General features: G+C 33.8%; 1 protein-coding gene across 1 annotated transcript in view; it reads left to right on the top strand.

Moving 5' to 3' along the window:
• CLYBL (citramalyl-CoA lyase) overlaps positions 1–20,139 on the top strand; it is a 193,137-nt gene extending 172,998 nt beyond the window's left edge. The window contains exons 6-8 of the mRNA XM_014072615.2: positions 646–813; positions 8,969–9,093; positions 19,423–20,139. Coding sequence (XP_013928090.2) covers positions 646–813; positions 8,969–9,093; positions 19,423–19,518 — 389 coding nt within the window. The 3' untranslated portion in view covers positions 19,519–20,139. The remainder of the gene's footprint in view (positions 1–645; positions 814–8,968; positions 9,094–19,422) is intronic.
• The last annotated feature ends 306 nt before the right edge of the window (positions 20,140–20,445 follow it).

Below are 20,445 nucleotides of genomic sequence, written 5' to 3'. Positions count from 1 at the left end.
TGTGGACCCAACCTCTAATCACAATGCAGTTTAGAATCAGCTTCCAAACGAAAGGAATTCAATATATAATGATGAATAATAAAATCTTCAGCAGGTTATTTGTGAATGCTTCAAAACAGATCTCAACTATTCTACTTAAGGTATTACATATAAACATTATTCCCAAATTAAAATTTTAAATTTGAATAAATTATAAGAGAAATTAGTATACTTACATAAGTGTAATGTATTTAACCAAAAGGTTTCTTTTTACCAAAAAAGCAATTTTAGGTGCATTTAATGGCACTATTCTGGATTAAATGAGTTGAGCAACATTTAAGGATATTTTCTTAATGTTCGTGTATGCTTTATTATATCCATAACTTTGTAGTGGGCCTTTTTAACAAATAAAAATAGATGATAGCAAAATTAAATGAAAATTATTTAAAAAGAGACATAGTAAGAAATAATAGGCTTTTGTAGAAAGCAAGTGTCTATGAGTTGAATAATATTCTTTCAACCATATCTTAAAAATTGTGATCACATAACAATCTCTTATTGTCTTTTTTTGCAAATAAAAAACAAATGTATCCTTAACTAAAGCTCTGTTACAAACATTTGTAATATGAGAATTACATTTTCATCCATAATGGTCTTTTGTTTCAGGTTCAACAAGTAGTAAAGACACTCATGATATTCTTTATGCACGGCAAAAAATTATCGTCACAGCGAAGGCTTTTGGCTTGCAGGCCATTGACCTTGTCTATATAGACTTCCAGGATGATGATGGGCTGCGTCAACAATCAAAAGAGGGTGCCTCAATGGGTTTTACTGGTATGCCTTTTAGTTAATATTTCAAAAACATTAATCTTCTTCTTAATCCTAGACCAGATACGATACTGGAGTTTGCGGTACTGGAGTTTACTTCGTAACTTATCCACTTGGTGGATGGTCAAAGAAGTCTAAACACTATAAACTTTTCAGCATTTATGCTTGTAAAACAGCAGATGAAAGACTCAAGGTGGAAAAATTAAGCTCTTAAAATTCTTTCAACGTATCACACCCTGGTGTCATTCTTTTATTAGCAAAAGTACAATATAAACAATGCGTAGTCTCCTGCCCTTACCATTCAGGCGAGACATAATCTTGGCCAAAAATCTGGGCACATTCCGTTTTCCCATTCAGCGAGCCTGCAGGCATACTTTTATGCTCCAAAATTGTTCCCACCGCACTTTGAATGTCAGAGGTTTTAAAAGTCTTTAGCTGATTTGACCAAAACTTTCCCTTATATATACAAATAGCTATTATAGATTCAATTGAATAAGTGGGGGGGGGGGTGTTGAAAGCCAGCATTTTAATATATGAGAAGCCCCCACCCCCACCCCATATGCTAATTCGGCTTTGATAGCTATTTTCTTGTCAGTCTTCTCTGTGAGCTGCTGTCCTGTATTCTGACTTGTTTCCCAGTAATTGCCTGTTCACCTGATGACACCTACGGGAACTGGCAAGACTGCACAATCAAGCAAGCTTCTTACAGGCAGCCACTGTAACCTAGGCATTTCACCCATGATTGGTACACTAGATCATACAAGCACCCCTGTGAGATGCGACACATAACAAAGATTGCAGCTTCGTGATAAAAAAATCAGCTACTTAGCTCACACATGCAGCCTTTAATGTGCTTTGAAAAATAACAGCACCGACATTGCTGTGATAGGTTTCATTTGCTTTAGATAGAAGATATGCAAGTTTTAATACCAGGAGTTCTTAATCTAATAAGAGGCCAGTTTTAAATGAAAAGATCTGAATCCAAACATGATATCTTGCTGGCTTCTGGTAAAATTAAACTGAAAGAATTGCGAGGTGGCAAAAACACAGACACAAACACACACACACACACTCACACAAACTTGTTGGATTTGTTTTCCATTCTTCTAAATAAAAATTTACAAAACGAATCAAGTAATGAATTGATTAGTTGCAAAAACCATGGATGTTTCCGACTCACTTGATTATAATTTTTTTGCTAATATTATTTTATAGCAAAAAGATAAAATCTCCCTCAAGTTGAATTTGACTTCTATGTCTGTCTAGTTCTCTTGGCAACATAGAAGTGGTTTCTCATTGCCTCCTTCCAGTCTGTGCTCCAACATTCTAAGTTCTGATGGTCCCCAATAATCATAACTTCTGAATATTTTAAAATTGGTCCCAGTTAGCTAAGGATTTTACTCTTAGGGGAAAACATGTCTTTGAAAAAGTGTTTGGAAAAAGACCTTTTCACCTAGCTCAGGGATAACTAATCTGATTTTTTTTTTAAATCATAGGAGTGGCCCATCGCAATGATTTTTTTTTTCAATTTCATTTTTGTGCTACCATTAGCATTTGCTGTTACTGATGTATATCTTTTTGAGTACTTCCTATTGATATTATTAGGTTTAAATTTGGTAAGCAGCATTACAGCTTGCTTTGCTTGTTGCTGTGTTATTACACAGCAGCTATAGAATTTTCCCCATGTAGTTTAAAGCATTTCAGCTTCACCCTACAAGCCTTATTCCCTGATCGTACTTTCTTATGGCCAAATTACAGCCTTTTACCAAACAAACAGTTTTATAAAAAACAGTTCAATCATTGTTTAGAAGAAGGTTGGATCTTCTAAATAAGATCCTATCTTATTTGAGAGTCCACTCAGAAGCTTGTTAGTTGCTTTAAAGAGTTCTGCTATATCACCAGGATTGAACTCTTAAAGAATAAAATGCTCTTCCTAATTCAGTGGTACCCTGTAAATGAATAGTTGATTTACAGGCACAATGGCTTGTCAACATATCATTTTTAATCATGTGAGCATTTTCTCAAAAAAGAAAGAGCTTCATCAGTTTTAAAATTCAGCTGAAGAGAAGGTTGGGTTTGCCAACCTGGTCAAATGGAAAATGTGAAGTTAAGTATGGAGGTGAGGGCAGGAGGAAAATTCTGCAACTCATCCAGCCAAAGGATCTTTACTTTCAGAAGGAATAACGAACCATTTTTTTATTGTTGCCTATCTTTAAGAACGTGGCTGAAGCATTCAAACAAGTTCTAGGTATATACTATAGATTGAATGTCGATAATGATGAATGATTAGTGTCACTTAGAAGCCTGAATTAGGGTGCCAGAATGCTTTGAGTATGGAGAACATACAGCCAGAAAGAAAAGATCCAGTACACTACCTTTGCAAACAATTGGAAGAGATAGGCAAAACTGAATTGGGGATAAAATCCCAAAATTTTAAATTTTAAAGACAATAATAGCTATCAGAACATCTTTCCTTAAAACTGAAAAAAACTGGAAAACAGGAAGATCAACATCTAACTTTAAATATCAAGAAAGAAAGAATAAGAGAAGAATAAATACCTTGATCAAGAATACCACCAAGCAAAAAGAAAGAGGAGCACAGGAGGTACTGTTAAGAAAATCTGAGAAATCATAAGAAAATGTACAGCTGAAGTAAGAAATATTAATTACAGTAGAGATCTATTACAGCAAATGAAGGTGAAAAGGCTGTACTGAACACTTATATAAATTAAAGTACAAAATGATAATGACACAAATATGCTTCTTTGAGAAAAAGAGCACTGGAAAAGGCTCTCTGTCAACCAATATGGAAATATGCCGACATAGAAACTGGAAATAATTGGAGGTTACACTGAACTGATGAAGGAGAAATAAAAAGGGATGTACACATTTCTGACTTATTGTACTGATTCCTCACACCAAAAAAATTTAGCCTATGAACTTAGGAAAATAATACCAAATATGGAAAGAGAATAAAGCCAAATGAACTATCAGGTGTCAAAAAAGCCAGAGAGGCACAAGGTCAGAAAGTGAATACTGCATATATATATATATATACTAGATGGAAGAAATGAATACAGTAAGGAAGTAGAGCTTGCTTCATTGTACAATGCAAGGTTATAGATTGTGAAAAAAGGATATTATCCCAATTCTATTTAATTTACAATAAGTATTGTGATAATTTACAGTCATTGTGTGTGAGTATTTGGGACTCTAATATGGATTGCAAACTTGGAAATTATGTTATCTATATTAGCATCAAAACACTATCAGATAGATAGATAGATAGATAGATAGATAGATAGATAGATAGATAGATAGATAGATAGATAGATAGATAGATATATATATATATATATATATATATATATATATATATATATATATATATATATATATATATATATATGACAGTACTATTTAAGCCAAAAGCAAGCAAGACTTAGAAAAATGTATTATGAAAATAAAAAAGAGAAAGTGAAGAATCAGACTTAAGGCATAATATTGCAAGTGCTGTTAGTGTCAACCAACCTACATAATAATAAGTTCACTTGAACCTAGCAGCGAAGAAGTGAAAAAGATATCTAATTTTGTTAAAGAAAATATGATGAAGCACAAGGAGCAAAGAACCAGGCAGTTAAAGCACTGGTCTTTCCAGTGGCCCCTGGCTATGAAAGGTTGCACATTAAGAAAGAAAGAATGAAAGAAGATGCTTTCAAACTATCAACCTAGATATATTTTCTGAGGGTACCATGGAATGCAAGAAAAACTCCACATCAAATGAAAATTGACAGTTCTCTTGAAGTAGGAACAGTAAGCAGAAATTCACATACTTTGGATCTGTGATTCAAACTGATAGATAAGGAACTCAAAAAGTCAACTATACTTGGCAAGTTTGAGAAGACAACAGATAATAAAAAAGGTGGATGAATCAAAGAAATTTCAGATCTGTCCCTGGAAGAGCTACAAGTTGTAACTAAAGACAGATCAAGATATCAAGCATTTGTCCACATAAGTAACATAAATTTAAAACTTGAAAACACATAGATAACTGGGGAATTAATACCAAGGGCAGTTAGGTCCAGATGATATTAAATTTCTAATACATTCCTTTATACAATCCTTTATAATACATTCTCAGGATGGCCACTTTACCTCAACTTTATCACTGTCAGTTCAGAACCTTGAAATGATTAACCAACCAGCCATCTGTTGGAGAATCAAAATCAAATAAATTACCCTTAAGATTTGTTACCTCCTAGTATCAGTTTACTATTTTATCCCCCCCCCCAAAAAAAAATAAAAGTTATCTTTTAAAATATAATAGCATTCCTATCTGGTTCGGTATAGAATTGGGCTAAGAATTAATATACAGGTGTAGATTTGGTCAATTTCAAAATGGATTTTGTAGATTTCTAAACACTTTACCCATTCAAGATAAATATGAAATGTTAAGACAGTTACATTTCGTATTTCCATAGGTAGGTAGAAAGCAAGGTGTTGACAATAGTTGATTTCTAGAGCAAATTGAGCCTAATCTAGAATTTCATAACTCCATGCTATTTCCCGTTTGAGGTTTCTCTAAGTTATGGGCCTCATGTAAGATATATAGAACCCAAATTAATTCTGAAATGTTTCCTACACAATCTAGCAATTTTTCTTCAAATTCAAAAAGTCCTAGCTTTCAGATTTTGTTGTTTTGTTTGTTAAAACCATTTCAGGATATTTTTGAATGCAGAAGTAGATAGATGAGGATATGATTCAACTGTTTGTCCCACCAGGATAATTTCTGGAAAATATTGAAGCAGAGGTGGGATAGTTTGCTATCATCTAACTTTCTCCTCTAACATACTGTTTAAACATTGTTTCTTCCAGCTTCTTCTTTAACTTTACACTGACAACATTAAAAAAGCAGAAAACAACAAATTTGCATATTAGCATCTACTTGACAGAACTTCTGTTTAAAACTACATTTGGAGCAATATTATCAGAAAAGTGTGATAGATTTTATGGCTATCAATAATGTCAGCTAAGAATGACTTTGATAAGAAGGATCCATATGCAGGCATGTATGGGAGAAGGAGTATCAAAAAGTTAAGATGACAATTTCAACTGTATGATCAAAGCCTTGTTCCTTTATTCGAAGAATCTAAAACAAAATCTCTTATCATTGAACACAATGATGCATGAATACATCCCTCAAGGCTTTTTGCCTTCATGTAATAAAAAGTATGCATATACACACATATTTTAAAAAATAGTTGAAATTTAATATAATTTCAGAACCCATAATTTCTAATAGTTTTCATTTTTTAATATATTTCTATTAAAAGTTTTAAGAACTAGTAAGAACTACAATGAATGAAATTAGAAAGAAAAAGTGAAAAATAAAAAGGATCATAAAAGGCTAAAAGTGCAGTAAGTCAACAGGCATTTCCAGTGGATATTGTCTTTTCTCTAATGAAAGATGTTACTTTATCCATTTCAGTAAGATTTATCAATTTTACCAATCATTCCTCCATAGTGGTTAGCAGCAACCAATAGTCATCTACTGTCCTTAATAATAATCTGTATTTCTTCAGAATATAAAATGTATTATAGACCCTTTATCCATTTAAAACCTTCCTAAATCACAATCTTGTTCATTCCCAGAAGACAACTCACCAAGAGTCTTGAGAGTCTTTGATCTTCTCTGGTGTTTGGAATATCTCTCTTAGATTGTAAATTAGTAAAATGATATGTGTGTAAAGGCTGCTTAGTAGTTAAAGGCATGCTGATAATCTCTTGACTCCTAAACCATTCAACTTGCAATCTGCCACAAGAAACACAATTTCTGTGTTCTCCTTGTGAGGAGTAGCTCTACTAGGGCCCAAGTAGACAACCCTCCAAATTCTTTTTTCTTTTTGAAAGGTTTTTGCAAGCCAGAACCTGGCTCCTGGCCGCTGATTTCACAGTGTTTATTTCTGTGCTCATGGAGCCACTCATAGAGACATCTCACTTGCCATACGTCCTCATCTGGAAGTCTAATTTCTTCATTTTCTTCGATTCCAGTTAAAACGTTCTTATGAAAAACATTCATAATGAACTTTTCAGAACTACTATGATGAGGGAAATGTAATATGACTTCCAGTTTTCTTTTCATATCATTCAGTAATAAATGAAAATTTGAATTTCATACAAATATACAAGGTACAACTGATCACTGACTCATAGTACCTCTGTGTTTTGTGATTCTGCATGCCCCCTCCAAATTTATTTGACACCAAAATATTTGTGTGTTTTTTAATATTAGTTCCTACCAAATGTTATTAAATTCCTTTTTTTTACCTTAAAACATTTACTGTGCAATAGTATGAATTAAGTGTAAATCCCATGTTAGTCGTTGTCCTGGATTGCCCTAGCAATGAAATAGATATAAGATCCCAGTGTGTATAGCTTCCATTGCATTTAATCAACATTCTGAAATGCATTGTAATTTGTTAAGGCCATGCTTGATAACTGTTAATCTTTAGAGCCTATTTTAGGATCCTGGGTTTAATTCAGAATTGGCCATACTAGTAGGAAACCATTTGAGATCAATGAAATCTATGTTTTCGCGTGACTGTCTTCAGCAAATTCTGTTGGACACTTACCGATAAGTCCACAAGGTATTTGGATATACAAATAACATGCAATTTCAGCTTTTAAATTTTTTGCTGATCTTAAAAAATTGAAGGCCTTCAGCCATGCATATAATTTTAAAATTCCATCCACATCTTTATCAAAACAAAAAATGATTCAATTTATAAGATAATTTAACAATAATTTAGAGATCCCTGTTTTGAAATACAATGCGTCTTTTGAAATATATTTTATCGGGGCTTTCATCATGAAATATTTGTGCAAAATCATTCTGAGATTATAATTTAACTGTTTACGAGTATAATAGAGTGCAAATCCTGTACATCAGTATGTTGTTCATTCTTGTGACATAATTTAAAATATATTAATTTGGAATAATCAAAATTTGAGCAGGACACTAATGTTTTTAGAGCAATCATTTGTTTTACAAAGTAACCTTTGAACAGCTGAAAATAAATCTAACATGAATGTTATGGAGCAGCTGAATCTCACATTACAAATACCTCAATTATAAGTGATAACATAATTAAAATCTGAAAAAATAAGGCAAGCTGTGGTTTCTAAAGGGTATATTTAGCTTAAAACAGATATCTATATTAATAACTTCCTGAAGACATGGACAAAATTGACCCTAAATCTTTTTAAAGTGGAAGCAAATCATTAAAAATAGTTTTCTTTCCTCTTAGAATTTCTAAAAAATAAATAATAATCTGAACCCTACATATAAAATTATGGCTATATACTATGGATTAAATTAACCACTATACTATTGAAAATCAAAATGCTGAACGTATTATATATTTCTCCCTGATGAATAATTTCTCTTAAGTTGAATCCCTTATAAAGAAAAATATTACTTCTTAAAATTTAACTGTTTTGCTTGTTCAAGAAAAATATTTCAGTCATTTTTCAGTATTTCCAAGTACTGTATACTAAATTTTTTTTAAAAAAAAAATGAAACTGACATTGTAATTGTAAACAAAATTGTGAAGAAAAAAATGTAAAATGTTAATTTGTTGAGGACTTTCAGTTAAATTTTATGTACTTTTTTTCTTGACTGACCAAGCAAGAGCAAAATGGTAGTCACATTAGAAAAACATAACCCATGTTGTATCATTTCATTAAGAAAGAGAACATTTGCATGGCTCCTGTCTAATATTTGTGAAAGTCTTCATTTTGATATGGAACAAGCTATAAATAAAATCCCATAAGTCTGTTTTGATATTAACTATATAAGGAATATTTTCAATGAACTTATTTAGAATTGTAAAGCATTATTCTGTGCTTTATGCTCGGGTATAGAAGTTCATTTCAGAATTAATTTTACTTCTGGTTTGAATAAAAATTTGCTGAACAGGTTAAATTTCAAAAGGGAACTAATTTTAAGATGATGATGGTGGTGGTGATAGTTCTATTGGTAATAATAATAGTAATGGGAAACTGTTAAGCATGCATATGCATGCAGAACTAGCAATTACAACACTTTGCTAGAACATCTGCTTGTTAATGCTGACTCTATGGTTATTAATCCTGTTTGTAGGTAAGCAGGTGATCCACCCTAATCAAGTTGCCATTGTCCAGGAACAATTCTCCCCAAGTCTTGAAAAAATAAAGTGGGCACAGGAACTGATTACAGCTTTTGAAGAACATCAGCGTGTAGGAAAGGTAAAAGGTTTTCTTCAAGACTTAGAATGTGGATTCAAATGAAAATCAGCCTCAAGGGTTCCTTGGGGGATTTAGATGAACCTGTTAAAAGATACAGTAACATATATATAGAACACATTGAATAATAGTATTTTTTATCCAGGACACTGATGTTGGGAAACAGGGTTGTGTCAAAATGTATGCCATCTTGGGTTTAAATAAAAACAATCTTCCTGAGATAATTGAATATCTAATCTTTTGAATAAATAAAGATTGCACATTTATCCTCCAGTTAGTTCATTCCATTAAGGTTATACTGAGTTTTATCTTACTAAGATATTTATTAAAGTGGTAATTGAAAATCAGTGTTTCTTTCTTCACAGTGAGGGATTCTTTGCAGTGTTTCAGTCAAATTTATAGGGCATCTTACAAAATTCCCAACTATTTTCAAGAGCATTATTTAATTATACACACTTGTTTTAGTTTTTTTTTCATTGCCTGCTCTGCCCAAATAGCAGGTACCAGTTATTTTTGTAGTCACAAACTACAGAGTTCCTGACAAGGTGGAGGCACTTTTATTGCAAAGTGAAGTCAGAATACATGAAAACCTATTTTTTTTTGTCTGAAGGTTCTTTTAATATTAAAGATGGCATAGTAGCACTCATATATGATTGTTCCTAATTTAGTGCATCATTGAATCTCGTGTTGCCTGCTCTGTGGGTTTCTGCTATGTAAACATTGTGGTGATAAAGCACAATCTGTCTTCACTTTGTGCCAGTAACACTTAAATTAGGGGTCGCCTGAAGGAAAATTTTATGCTAGCTACAGCATTGTCAGCTAATTATCTTAAAGGTTATTTGCTAGAATGTAGTTTACCACTTGGGGGGGAGGAGTTGAAATTAAATGTGCTTCTTTTAGAAAGAGCCAAATCTGACATGCTTATCAAGCCAGCAAAGTTGTCCAGAAGTGCAGAAGAAAAAGTGTGATCCTTTTGGTGCAATTTACCCAATATTTGATTGCCAAAATACAATATTCTTTGTAAAGCCAAGTACACACATACACAGCCACACAGAAAACCTTAGAAGTATATATGGATTGCTGGCTGTCTCTTATAAAGCCCATTAACAATAAACTGATCTATGAAAATATACAGTGTGCAGAATAGGAATTGCATTTTTATGTCTTCTGTTCTGTCTTCTAAAGAAATACTTAGAACTGATAAGCTATTGATGTTTTATACTCTTTTGTATTGTTGAAATGTGGACATTTTCAATACCAAACTCTTCTATGGCTTAAACCACCACAATATCCTTACAGCTGGATAACTAGCATTCTCATAAATAAAACAGTATTAAGTAATTCCAAAGATATTTTAGCTACAGGTCCCTTCAAACTATTGGTATATTTAATACTGCAACTTACTTAGCATGATTTTGAAATAAATTGAGATAAATGATCTGCAATTAAGGACAGATAGTTAAAGACCCTTTTACAGAGTATTTTACCTACTTTGCAACTGCCTATAAAATGTAGTCATGGAAATTGAAACTTCACTGTGACCTGCTATTAACACTGAATATTATAAATATGGCACTGGATATTCATTCTAGGATTAAATGCTGACTTCATCAAAGAAACTGAGAGGGTTAGCACTGACTTCAGTAACAGCCTAGTGTCATTCAGTAAGTTGAAGCAAAATGCTGTTTAAGCAATGCTTCCTGAAAATCTTTAATCAAAATTGGAAAGTACAAGGCTTAAAAATCTGACTCTTGAAAAACCAGCCCATATTTGACTACTTAATTTCTCCAAAGAACTGCCTTTGACTTACGAAGATGGCACTAATATTTTCATCACAATTTTCATCACGACTTAAGGAATCTAATTTTGTAATGTTCCATTTTAACATAGATAACTAAATAACTTAAACTGAAATTGTGAGTGTTGTCCTCCACTGTATTAATATATTACTCTTGTTTTCTTTGTAAGCCACACACTAATATTAAATGCCAGCTTCTCCACTTCATTTCTTCCTTTTTTTTAATTAAGCTAAAGCTTTAAATTTCAGTGAAGCAGGAACAAAACTTTAGTTTGATAATGTTAAGCCTTGCATGAGGAGAAAAATGTGAACATGTTTATATATGTGTGTGTGCATTAATCAAAACTGAAAGCCTGGAAAAAAATGAAACACAAAGGATTAGAATGACTAGTCTGCTCTCTGATAAATTGCTAATGTTCAACCGCTGAAATTACAGCTTGTTAATTGGAAATTCTTAGCCAACTAAGTTTGATGCCACCACTGGACAATAGTTTATATTAACACGAAGCAAACAGTTCCCGTTATTTGTCATAATCTGGAGAGTACAAAAATATTTGCTTTGAGGAAATCGGAACTATGATATTTTAACTAAGGTATTCTGATTCTAACATTATGATCATTTTGAAATTTTAGACATGCACTAAAATCAAAATGTTTTTGTTTTATTAAAAAATGCTATTAAAAACATTAAAAAAGTAAATAAAGTAAGTCATTTTTATTTAAATAGTACGCTATATATCTTCATACAACTCCTTATAAAAAGCTGAACTAATCAACATTTAACTGAGATTCTTCAGTTATATCTTTTTGCTAAGTTTTCATTCATAAGAAATAAATATGTAAGTTGAATTCTTTCAGAACATATTCTGAAGGAACATATATTTATTACATTGTATGTTTCTTGAGATTTAAATAATACAATAACTCTACCTACTACAATTTTAAAAACTAAAATCATACAATTTTTGTCATTTTCTAAAACATTCTCAAAGCAATTCACAGTAAAATACAGGTATAATGTGATTAATTTTTTCCAAAGTAGCCCATTATTAGTGCCTTAAACTTCCATTTTTATTTTATAGCATTTTAAAATAATATTGACTTTTGGCGTCAGTTTTGAAATAAATTTTAATGCATTTAACTTTAAATAATTTGTTAGTAATTTAAGCAGAAAACAGAAATATTTTTACTAGCTAAGAAGAAGATAGTAGAAGTAAGAGCTTTCGTGTGTTGTACAAAGAACCACTTAGTGTACAATAATTATTACAGGCATAAAACAACTAAATACCAAAATGAAATTTTTTATTTTTCATTGTACATCTTTAATTTGTTCTGATAGCTGTTTAGTGTGATCTTGCATAATATGCTACTACTTTATTTTATAGAGACATATTAAATAATAGAATATTGTCAAGCTTCTACTGGTATCGCATCTTTTCTAACATTCCCTTTATAATTGATGATTAAACCTCTTTGGATTTCTCATTTTCATCTTGCTGCTAATAGTAGAAAGGTGCTGATTTTTAAAGTTGAAGGGATTTTGTTGTTACTGTTATCATTATTATTATACAGTATTTGACATAATAGTTGGGTACATTACTATATGCTCTGAATATAGCCGCCTGAAAATTTAAAGTTACCAGTTCTCATGATTGCAAGATTTTCTTGAAAATATCTGGACAATAGCTAGTAGAATTGCCTAAACAGAATTGTGAATATCAACCAATTCTTTAGTACTCTTGGAAATAAATTGCAATTGACCCAAAATAAATTCTGCAAATTAGTAAAATAATGCAGAATTACATTTATTAGTCATTTTTTCTTGTTAAAATAAGACTTTTAAGTGTAAAGATCTTTGGATATAAACTATTGATCAAAGGTTGATCAGAAAAACATGGATTTCAATTCCATCTCCACCAGGGATTCTTAACTTAAGGTCTGAATATATATTAACAAATAATCTACAGCACAGTACTACAGGATCAGTCACCTAATATGCAATATAATCTTAGCAGGTCCTATATAAATTTTGCTGCTACATTTTCAAAGGGTCAGAGGTTGCCCAACTGTTTACTTCAACAGCAAATTGGAGCTATTAAAAATGAAATAATTTCATTTAACTGCATAATTAAAACATAAATTTTCACATGCATATCCCTAGAGGATTGCGGTGCAGTCTGAAATAGGAAATGCATTCTTGTTTCTACAGCTGAGCTGGTGTTTATTTGAAACTCTGAGAAAGGAAAAACATAAAGGGGTTATGTGCATATGTATATTTTGCTTTCCTAAGAAGAAACAGACATTTTGAACATATGTTATATGCAACTATTTCAACATTGTTTTCTGAATCATCACAGATTTAAAGTAGCCTAATGGGGTTCTGAAAAAAAATAAAGAGGAAATATAATCAAAGGAAAACAAATACTTCTTGTCTAATAATGGAATATTTCAAAACACTTCCTCAAATTAGAGTATGTGAGCACAATAATGTGCTGTTGGTATGATAAAGCTCAATGTAGAGGCAATGTTTTTCACTAGAAAGGCAAAATATGAGGCTTCAGGAACTTGAGTGTGAAGGAAATAAAGGTAGGATGGGGAGGAGCATTAGGATTGAGAAGATCAAGATTTGGCTTCAGTTTGTAAGCTGTGACTGCCTGAACTAATTACTCCAATGCAAATAATGTTTACTACAATTGGCCTTGGGGCATGTTTGGAAAATACCTACTGCAATTGAAAGTGTTATGCAGATTATCAAATTATCAATTTTAAAGACTCTTTTTTATCCCTCAAAGAATAAGGTTTAATCCCTAGTGACTATTCACACAGTCTGCTGTGTAGTGTTTTGCTTTCAAAAATGATTTAAAATCAACAACTTCCTTACAGTTTTGAAATTTTCCAGTGATCTCCCTTCCAAGTTCTAAGCAGGTCAATGCCACTGAGAAGCCACGATCAACCAAGGTTGACTAGATGCTTCTACCTGTGGAGGTTCCTCTCTATGGAGGACACTATACTCTGATAAGTACTGATCAAGAAGAATATTTTTCACACTAACAAATATCAAGCTTTAATTGGCTTGGAGAGTACGGTATTTCCGTACAGTATTTAGCCTAATTGTTCATTCACCCTCGGTCACTAAAGTGTAATCTGAACCTGCCTCTACTAACGCAAGATAATGGTTTTCTCTCGTTACAGATGACCTATATCAACTATCCAAACTTAGCACCTCTCCAGAAATGATGGACTACAATTGCCATCACTCCCACCACTAAGCATAACAGGAATGATTACTGTGTGTAGCTCAAAGGCAGCAAATTCAGCAAGCCTTGTTTATTCATTGGCAGAAAACTTCCTAGTGAGAGATCTTTGGCATCCAAATTTAAAAATGAAGGCCACATTCATAAGTAGCATCTGATCTATCACTAAATCACCAAAGCCTTTCTCTTGAGTATTTAGGCATACCTGAGTCATCCTTCCCAGCTTATACAAAGATAGTGTGTGGAAACCAACAATCACATTTTTATATCTGATGTCATTTGATCTATTCTGCCTCCATCAAATTTTCAGGTATGAAAAGATAGGCAGAATGTTGAAAAATTCTGTTCTTCAGATCCAACTCACGGCATCACACTCCACCAGAGCATGATAGGATGCAACAACACTTTGTAGCAAGAAGGCCACAAAGCCACATCTTTCAAATCTTACCTGGTATTTCTCCACCCCCACCCCCCTTGGGATTCCAGGTATAATGGGGCTCGGCTGCCTTTTTTCCTCTCCAGAACAGGGCAGAGCAAAAGAGCTAATGTTCTGGCCATATGGTCTTCTAGGGGTATACCAAGAGGAAAAGGAAAGTTGTACCGCCTAAATACCATTTCAACTTATTGAAGTGGCGGCAGGCCCACATTTTGTTTCACTGTATTTGGCAGGGATTTTGCTACAATTAAACCAGTTACTGCTAAAGCTTTGCTGAAAATTATTCATTTTACCTCATTCAGTCTATAGGTAAGAGGCATGAAGAGAGACATTTGAATTATTGCCAATTTAATTTTACTTCCTTCACATCCTTCCTGGCTTGCTTAATTCTTTAGCAATAATATCTCCATGAACCTCCTTATCCTGCAGCTTGACCAAGATCATGGTCTTTAAGAAAGTATAATACACCTCTATGACCAAAAAAAAATATTGTTTACTCTAAAGTAATTTTAATTTATTTCAGTTGTGCTTATTTTAAGGTAAAATAGATTGAGGTCTAGCAATATCAGCATCAAAACATTTGTCATTCTTTCACATATTACACAATGCTGGCATTACATTTCCTAGAATAAATACACTCTTTCGTCTCTGGAGCTGACAATACTAAGATAAGCAACAGATTAGGATAGAATACTGCTGGAAATGTTAACTGAAATAAGCATTTTTACACGCCATGTTTTTTTTATTTAGCAAGGGTTAAATTAAGTATTTAATTTGGGATGTATGTATGTATGTTGGTCTTCTTATATTTGGGTCTTTTCCCGTGTAAGATTGAGATTGTCTTGGCAACATTTCGGCTAAGACCCACTCACCATCTTCAGGCTGGTGTTTTCGGCTTCGTGCTTATGCTGTTGCTCAAGCACGAAGGCGAAAACACCAGCCTGAAGATGGCGAGTGGGACCTCGCTGAAACGTTGCAAGACAATGTCAATCTTACACGGGGAAAAAACCCGAATACAACAAGACCAACATAGCTACACCTGTGAAAATCTACAAATTTTACATACATATATATATATATATATATATATATGTATGTATGTATGTATGTATGTATGTATGTATGTATGTTTGTGTGTGTGTGTGTGTGTGTGTGTTTGTATATAATTCCAAATTAATACTTATATTGTCTATGGTATTAGAAGTTGTGGGTGCTCCAACACTGGAGGTTTTTAAGAAGAAATAGGACAACCATTTGTCTGAAATGGTATAGGGTTTCGTGCTTGAGCAGGGAGATTCCAGCACTAGCTGGAACAAAGCTGAACTATCTTTTTGGCGACATCTTCATTTTCATATTTTAACAGAATAACAGAATAAAAAGTGTAAGGGGACCTTGGAGGTCTTCTAGTCCAAGCCTCTGCTCAGGCAGAAAACCGTATACCATTTCAGACAAATGGTTTATCCAATCTCTTCTTAAAAACTTCACAATTTCTGGCGGCAAGTTGTTCCACTGATTAATTGTTCTGTGAGGAAATTTCTTCTTAGTTCTACGTTGCTTCTTTCCTTGATTGGTTTCTATCCATTGCTTCTTGTCCTACCTTCAGCTGCTTTGGGGAATAGGTTGACCTCCTCTTCTTTGTGGCAGCCCCTCAAATATTGGAACAGTGCTATTATGTCACTCCTAGTCCTTCTTTTCATTAAACTAGACATCCCTAATTCTTGCATACGAAGAACATATGTTCTTCATATGTTTTAGCCTCCAGTCTCTTAATCATCTTTGTTGCTCTTCTCTGCATTCTTTCCAGAGTCTCAACTTCTTTTTTAGATCATGACAACCAAAACTGGATGCAGTATTCCAAGTGTGGTCTTTCCAAGGAATTGTAAAATGCTACCAATTTTCCTATTAATTAAATAAGACAAGGGGTTTTTGCCCATAGCAGCTGGATTTACAACTCCCAATTATAGCAAGCTGTAATCACGACATTCAGGAAAAAAATTCTGAAAAAAATAATAATAAAATAAATATTCTTTGGAACATCCAAGCCTCTAATTTGCCCCCATTTTGTATACGAGCCTGAAGACCTGGCTCTGCCAGTTGCCTTGGGGATGAGATGGGAGAGTTCCACAGTAAAGGTGGCTGTTGGATTGATAGCAGATTCCACCTCCCCCCTTGCTCTCTGCTCTTCACCCATCCATCTTTTTTATCATATTGATGTATTCTCTTTGTGTTCTTTTTCATTTATTTTATTATTCTATTACAATATTTTACTTCTGTTCTGTTTATCCTCTTTTCATTTCTTCCTTTTCGTTGTAAGAAACCTAGAGAAGCCCCATGACAAATCTAAGCTACAATCCTGCACAGATTCATTTAGAGTCAATGGCATTATGCTTTAGTAAATAAATATGCATAAGGAAGCTGCTTCTTACATGTTGTCCATGACCTTGGGAACTTTGAGGATGCATCAATGTGGTTTTCCTGGATGCAGACAAGGTAGAACTGCTTTGATATTTTAGTTGAGCTTTCCATGCTAGCCACCAGTCCTAGCATTGCTGGGTGTCTCCCATCCAAATACTAACCAAGATTAACACTACTTAGCTTCCAAGTCTATTCAAGGTCAGCCAGGAGCTGCTACCTGAGACAAATGGACAAAGGACTGTGGTACAAATAAAATTAATAGAAGTAGTAGAAATAAAATTCATTAATAACAAATATTTTACATGAGCTATTGAAATATTGACCTATTTGACAATGTAACACTACAGATTAATGGTTGAAACAGCATGTTGTTTCTTAGGATTTTCAGGTCATCTTAGGAAAAGTATCTAAACTCATCAGCTAAAGTACATATATATTTATCCTCATTTATATTTTATACACCAGGTTCCTCCTTTAGGTTTCCAACTAATTATTTTAGCAGTATAATTCCAAGACTGCAATCCGCTTTTGGCATTGTTACTACTATTATCTAATTTTCATTGTGCTAGGGCAAACAAATGGTTGTAACATCTCTTCCCATCTGTGCTGATGGAGTGAGGCTCTTCAGCTAAATTGACCTAATTATAAACAGTATACAAGTGAAAATTTAAGCACTTTGTATGTTTTCTTTGTATTACTAGTCCTGATTAAATATCAGGATATTTTTTCATTGCATTAGCCCTCTTCAATATAATATGAACCACTTCAAACATTGATTATATTTCTCCTCCATACAGTATGTTTGTAAGATTTTTTATTATTTGTTCTTTTTTTTTTTTTTTGAACAATCCTTAATTTTGCTACTGGCAATTGATCTCTCCCAGAACACAATACAAACCCCTTTTAGTTCTCTGATATCAATATTGGGGATGAGTTTTAATAGGTTTTATAGTAATACTGCTTACTCAAGACTCTCATTAGCAAAAAGAAAATATTCCTTGTGGATACTGGGATTATAGTGCCAAACAACTGGAACCTGGCAAAATTGTTATAAGTGCAAAATGAATTGTTGGGCCCAGTCTCCTCAATAGTACATCACTACTGTCATTCATGCAGCTCAGGTTACATCTTCCTATGTCTTTCCTAGAAGCAGAGAGGAAAAATATCTTGTTCTGAGAGAAAAAAGTTAACATTTCTCTGGTTTGAGCTTGATTCCTGATTCCAGTCATGTTACTTTTTCAGCAGCAATATATTTTTCAGAGTATAAAATGCAAAATGCACTTGCAGAGGCTTTGGGAGGCTTGTAGAGTGCTCCTGGGGGCTGAGGAGGGCAAAAATGAGCGATGGGCTGGTTTTGATCATTTTTGCCCCTCCTCCAGCCCCCAGGAGCACTCTACAAGCCTCCCAAAGCCTCTGCATGCCCTTTTTTGGGGGCAAAAAACAGCCCAGTTTTGCTAAAAATGGGCTGTTTTTTGCTCATTTCCCCCCCCCCAACCCCCAGGAGACTCTACAAGCCTACCAAAGCTCTGCATGCCCTTTTTTTGCAAAAAACTAGGCAATGCAAAGGGTTTGGGAGGCATACAGAGTGCAAAAACTTTTTTTTTTTTTAAATTACCTCTTCAAAATCATGGTGCGTCTTAGAGTCCGAAAAATACAGTAGTTGGCAATTGTCTTCAGGGCTTTTTTTTCCAAGTTCACATTCAACTTTACAGTCCTGGAATTTTTTCAGTTCCCATTCAAGTCCAAGCCTGACCTGACCCTGTTTAGCTTCTGCATTTCATCATCATCATCATCATCATTTGGTTAATCTTTGGTGAGATTCACAGCCTTTGGGGCTGATTGGTAGCTCAACAGCTCGAGTCCTAACCAAGGACCTAGGAACTGTTAAGGTAACATCGGAGGATATAAGCTGTTCCAAGTAGGGTGGTTTTTTTGTAGAGTCAGAATGTTCAAGTCCGATAAATTTAGAATTTCCAAATAGCGAGGTAGCCCTTTAGGTATTGCTCCAAGAGCTCCAATTACAATCAGGACAACACACAATTTCTTTTTCCACAGTTGCTCAACTTCAATTTGCAAGTCCCGGTACTTTGTGATTTTTTCTTGCTGCTTATCTTCAATTCGCACATCACCAGGTATTGCAATGTCAATGAACCAAACTTTTTTCTTTTCAACTATTGTTATGTCAGGTGTGTTGTAGGCCAAGTGCCTATCAGTCTGAATTCTGAAATCCCACAAGATCTTGACTAATTATTGTTGTTGTTGTTGGTATTGTACCCCTGAGCTCTTTCTAAAACAGGGAGAAGATATCTTTGATTCACCTGGGATGTAATGATTCTTGACTAACAAACAAAAGCATTATGACTAACTATAGTTTGAAATTTTATTTTCCCGAGACCTCTTTTGAGAATATTCTTTTTTTTTCTTTGCAGGGCGCCTTCACATTCCACGGCAGCATGATAGACATGCCGTTACTGAAACAGGCCCAAAATATTGTTACACTTGCTACTGCCATCAAGAAAAAATAATCCGCTAAATAAACTTTTCCCAAAGAGTGATACCAGGAGCTCTTCAAGAAAAATTACATAATACCGAGGGAAAGGACAGCGCAATGCTTCATATTTCAGTCGAATTCAGAATACATGTCCAACAACTCTGATCCATTTTTCTTACTGAATGTCAATGAGAATGCTAAGATTGGAGCCTATTTCCTATGACAAATGAGTTGTGACAGACCTGAAAGCAAAACTGTTTCCTTTGGAAAAGCGACCAATTAAAATCAATCAGGGATGTGGACAAATAGGGGCTTCATTTAATATTTGACTCAGAAAATTTTCTGTGAACAGCAGAGTTGCCAAAGGAGGAAAAAGTTCCTTATCTTTCAGGGGTATATAGAAAAGGGGCCCTTGGGAAGCATTTTTTGTTATACAGAAGAGAAAAGAGCTGCTCTTTGCTTAAAATTCTAAACAAGTAGTCTTAAGAGAGGTTTTCGGTAGTTTCAGAGACTTGACACATACAGTATTGAAGTGATCCATTTAGACATTCCTTCCTCAACTTGTGTTCCTGTTACTTTATACTGAGTTATACTGAAAGCAAACATCCCAAAGGCATATTCTCTCTGCTGAAGATAATAAAATACACTTCTGGCACTGTTCTGTGTGACTTTCAAAGGTAGAACCTCCTCCCTGACCAGATTTCCACCTTAGCTTCTTTCAGTCTGAAGATGCAGTGCTTTTAGAATATTTAATCTAAATTAACAACTGTGGCCCAATGGATTTTGCTGCTTGCAGTAGAAAGTGCAAGCTTGAAACCATTTAATATGGCTTAGTTAACTTCTCAAGAAGTTTTAAACATTTCTATGCATCAATTAGGAATGCAAACCATCTTCTGTAGCTTTTTTCAGATGTTTTAGAAAATTAAATCATTAGACATTTTACCATTTCATTGTGCAAAGA

The sequence above is a fragment of the Thamnophis sirtalis genome, unplaced genomic scaffold (genome assembly GCF_051295495.1).
Source record: "Thamnophis sirtalis isolate CommonGarterSnake01/CBP01778 unplaced genomic scaffold, rThaSir2_p1.2 scaffold_12, whole genome shotgun sequence".
NCBI classification, from domain to species: Eukaryota; Metazoa; Chordata; class Lepidosauria; order Squamata; family Natricidae; genus Thamnophis; species Thamnophis sirtalis.
Note: the sequence above shows the minus strand (reverse complement) of the source record. Positions and strands in the feature narration are given on the sequence as shown.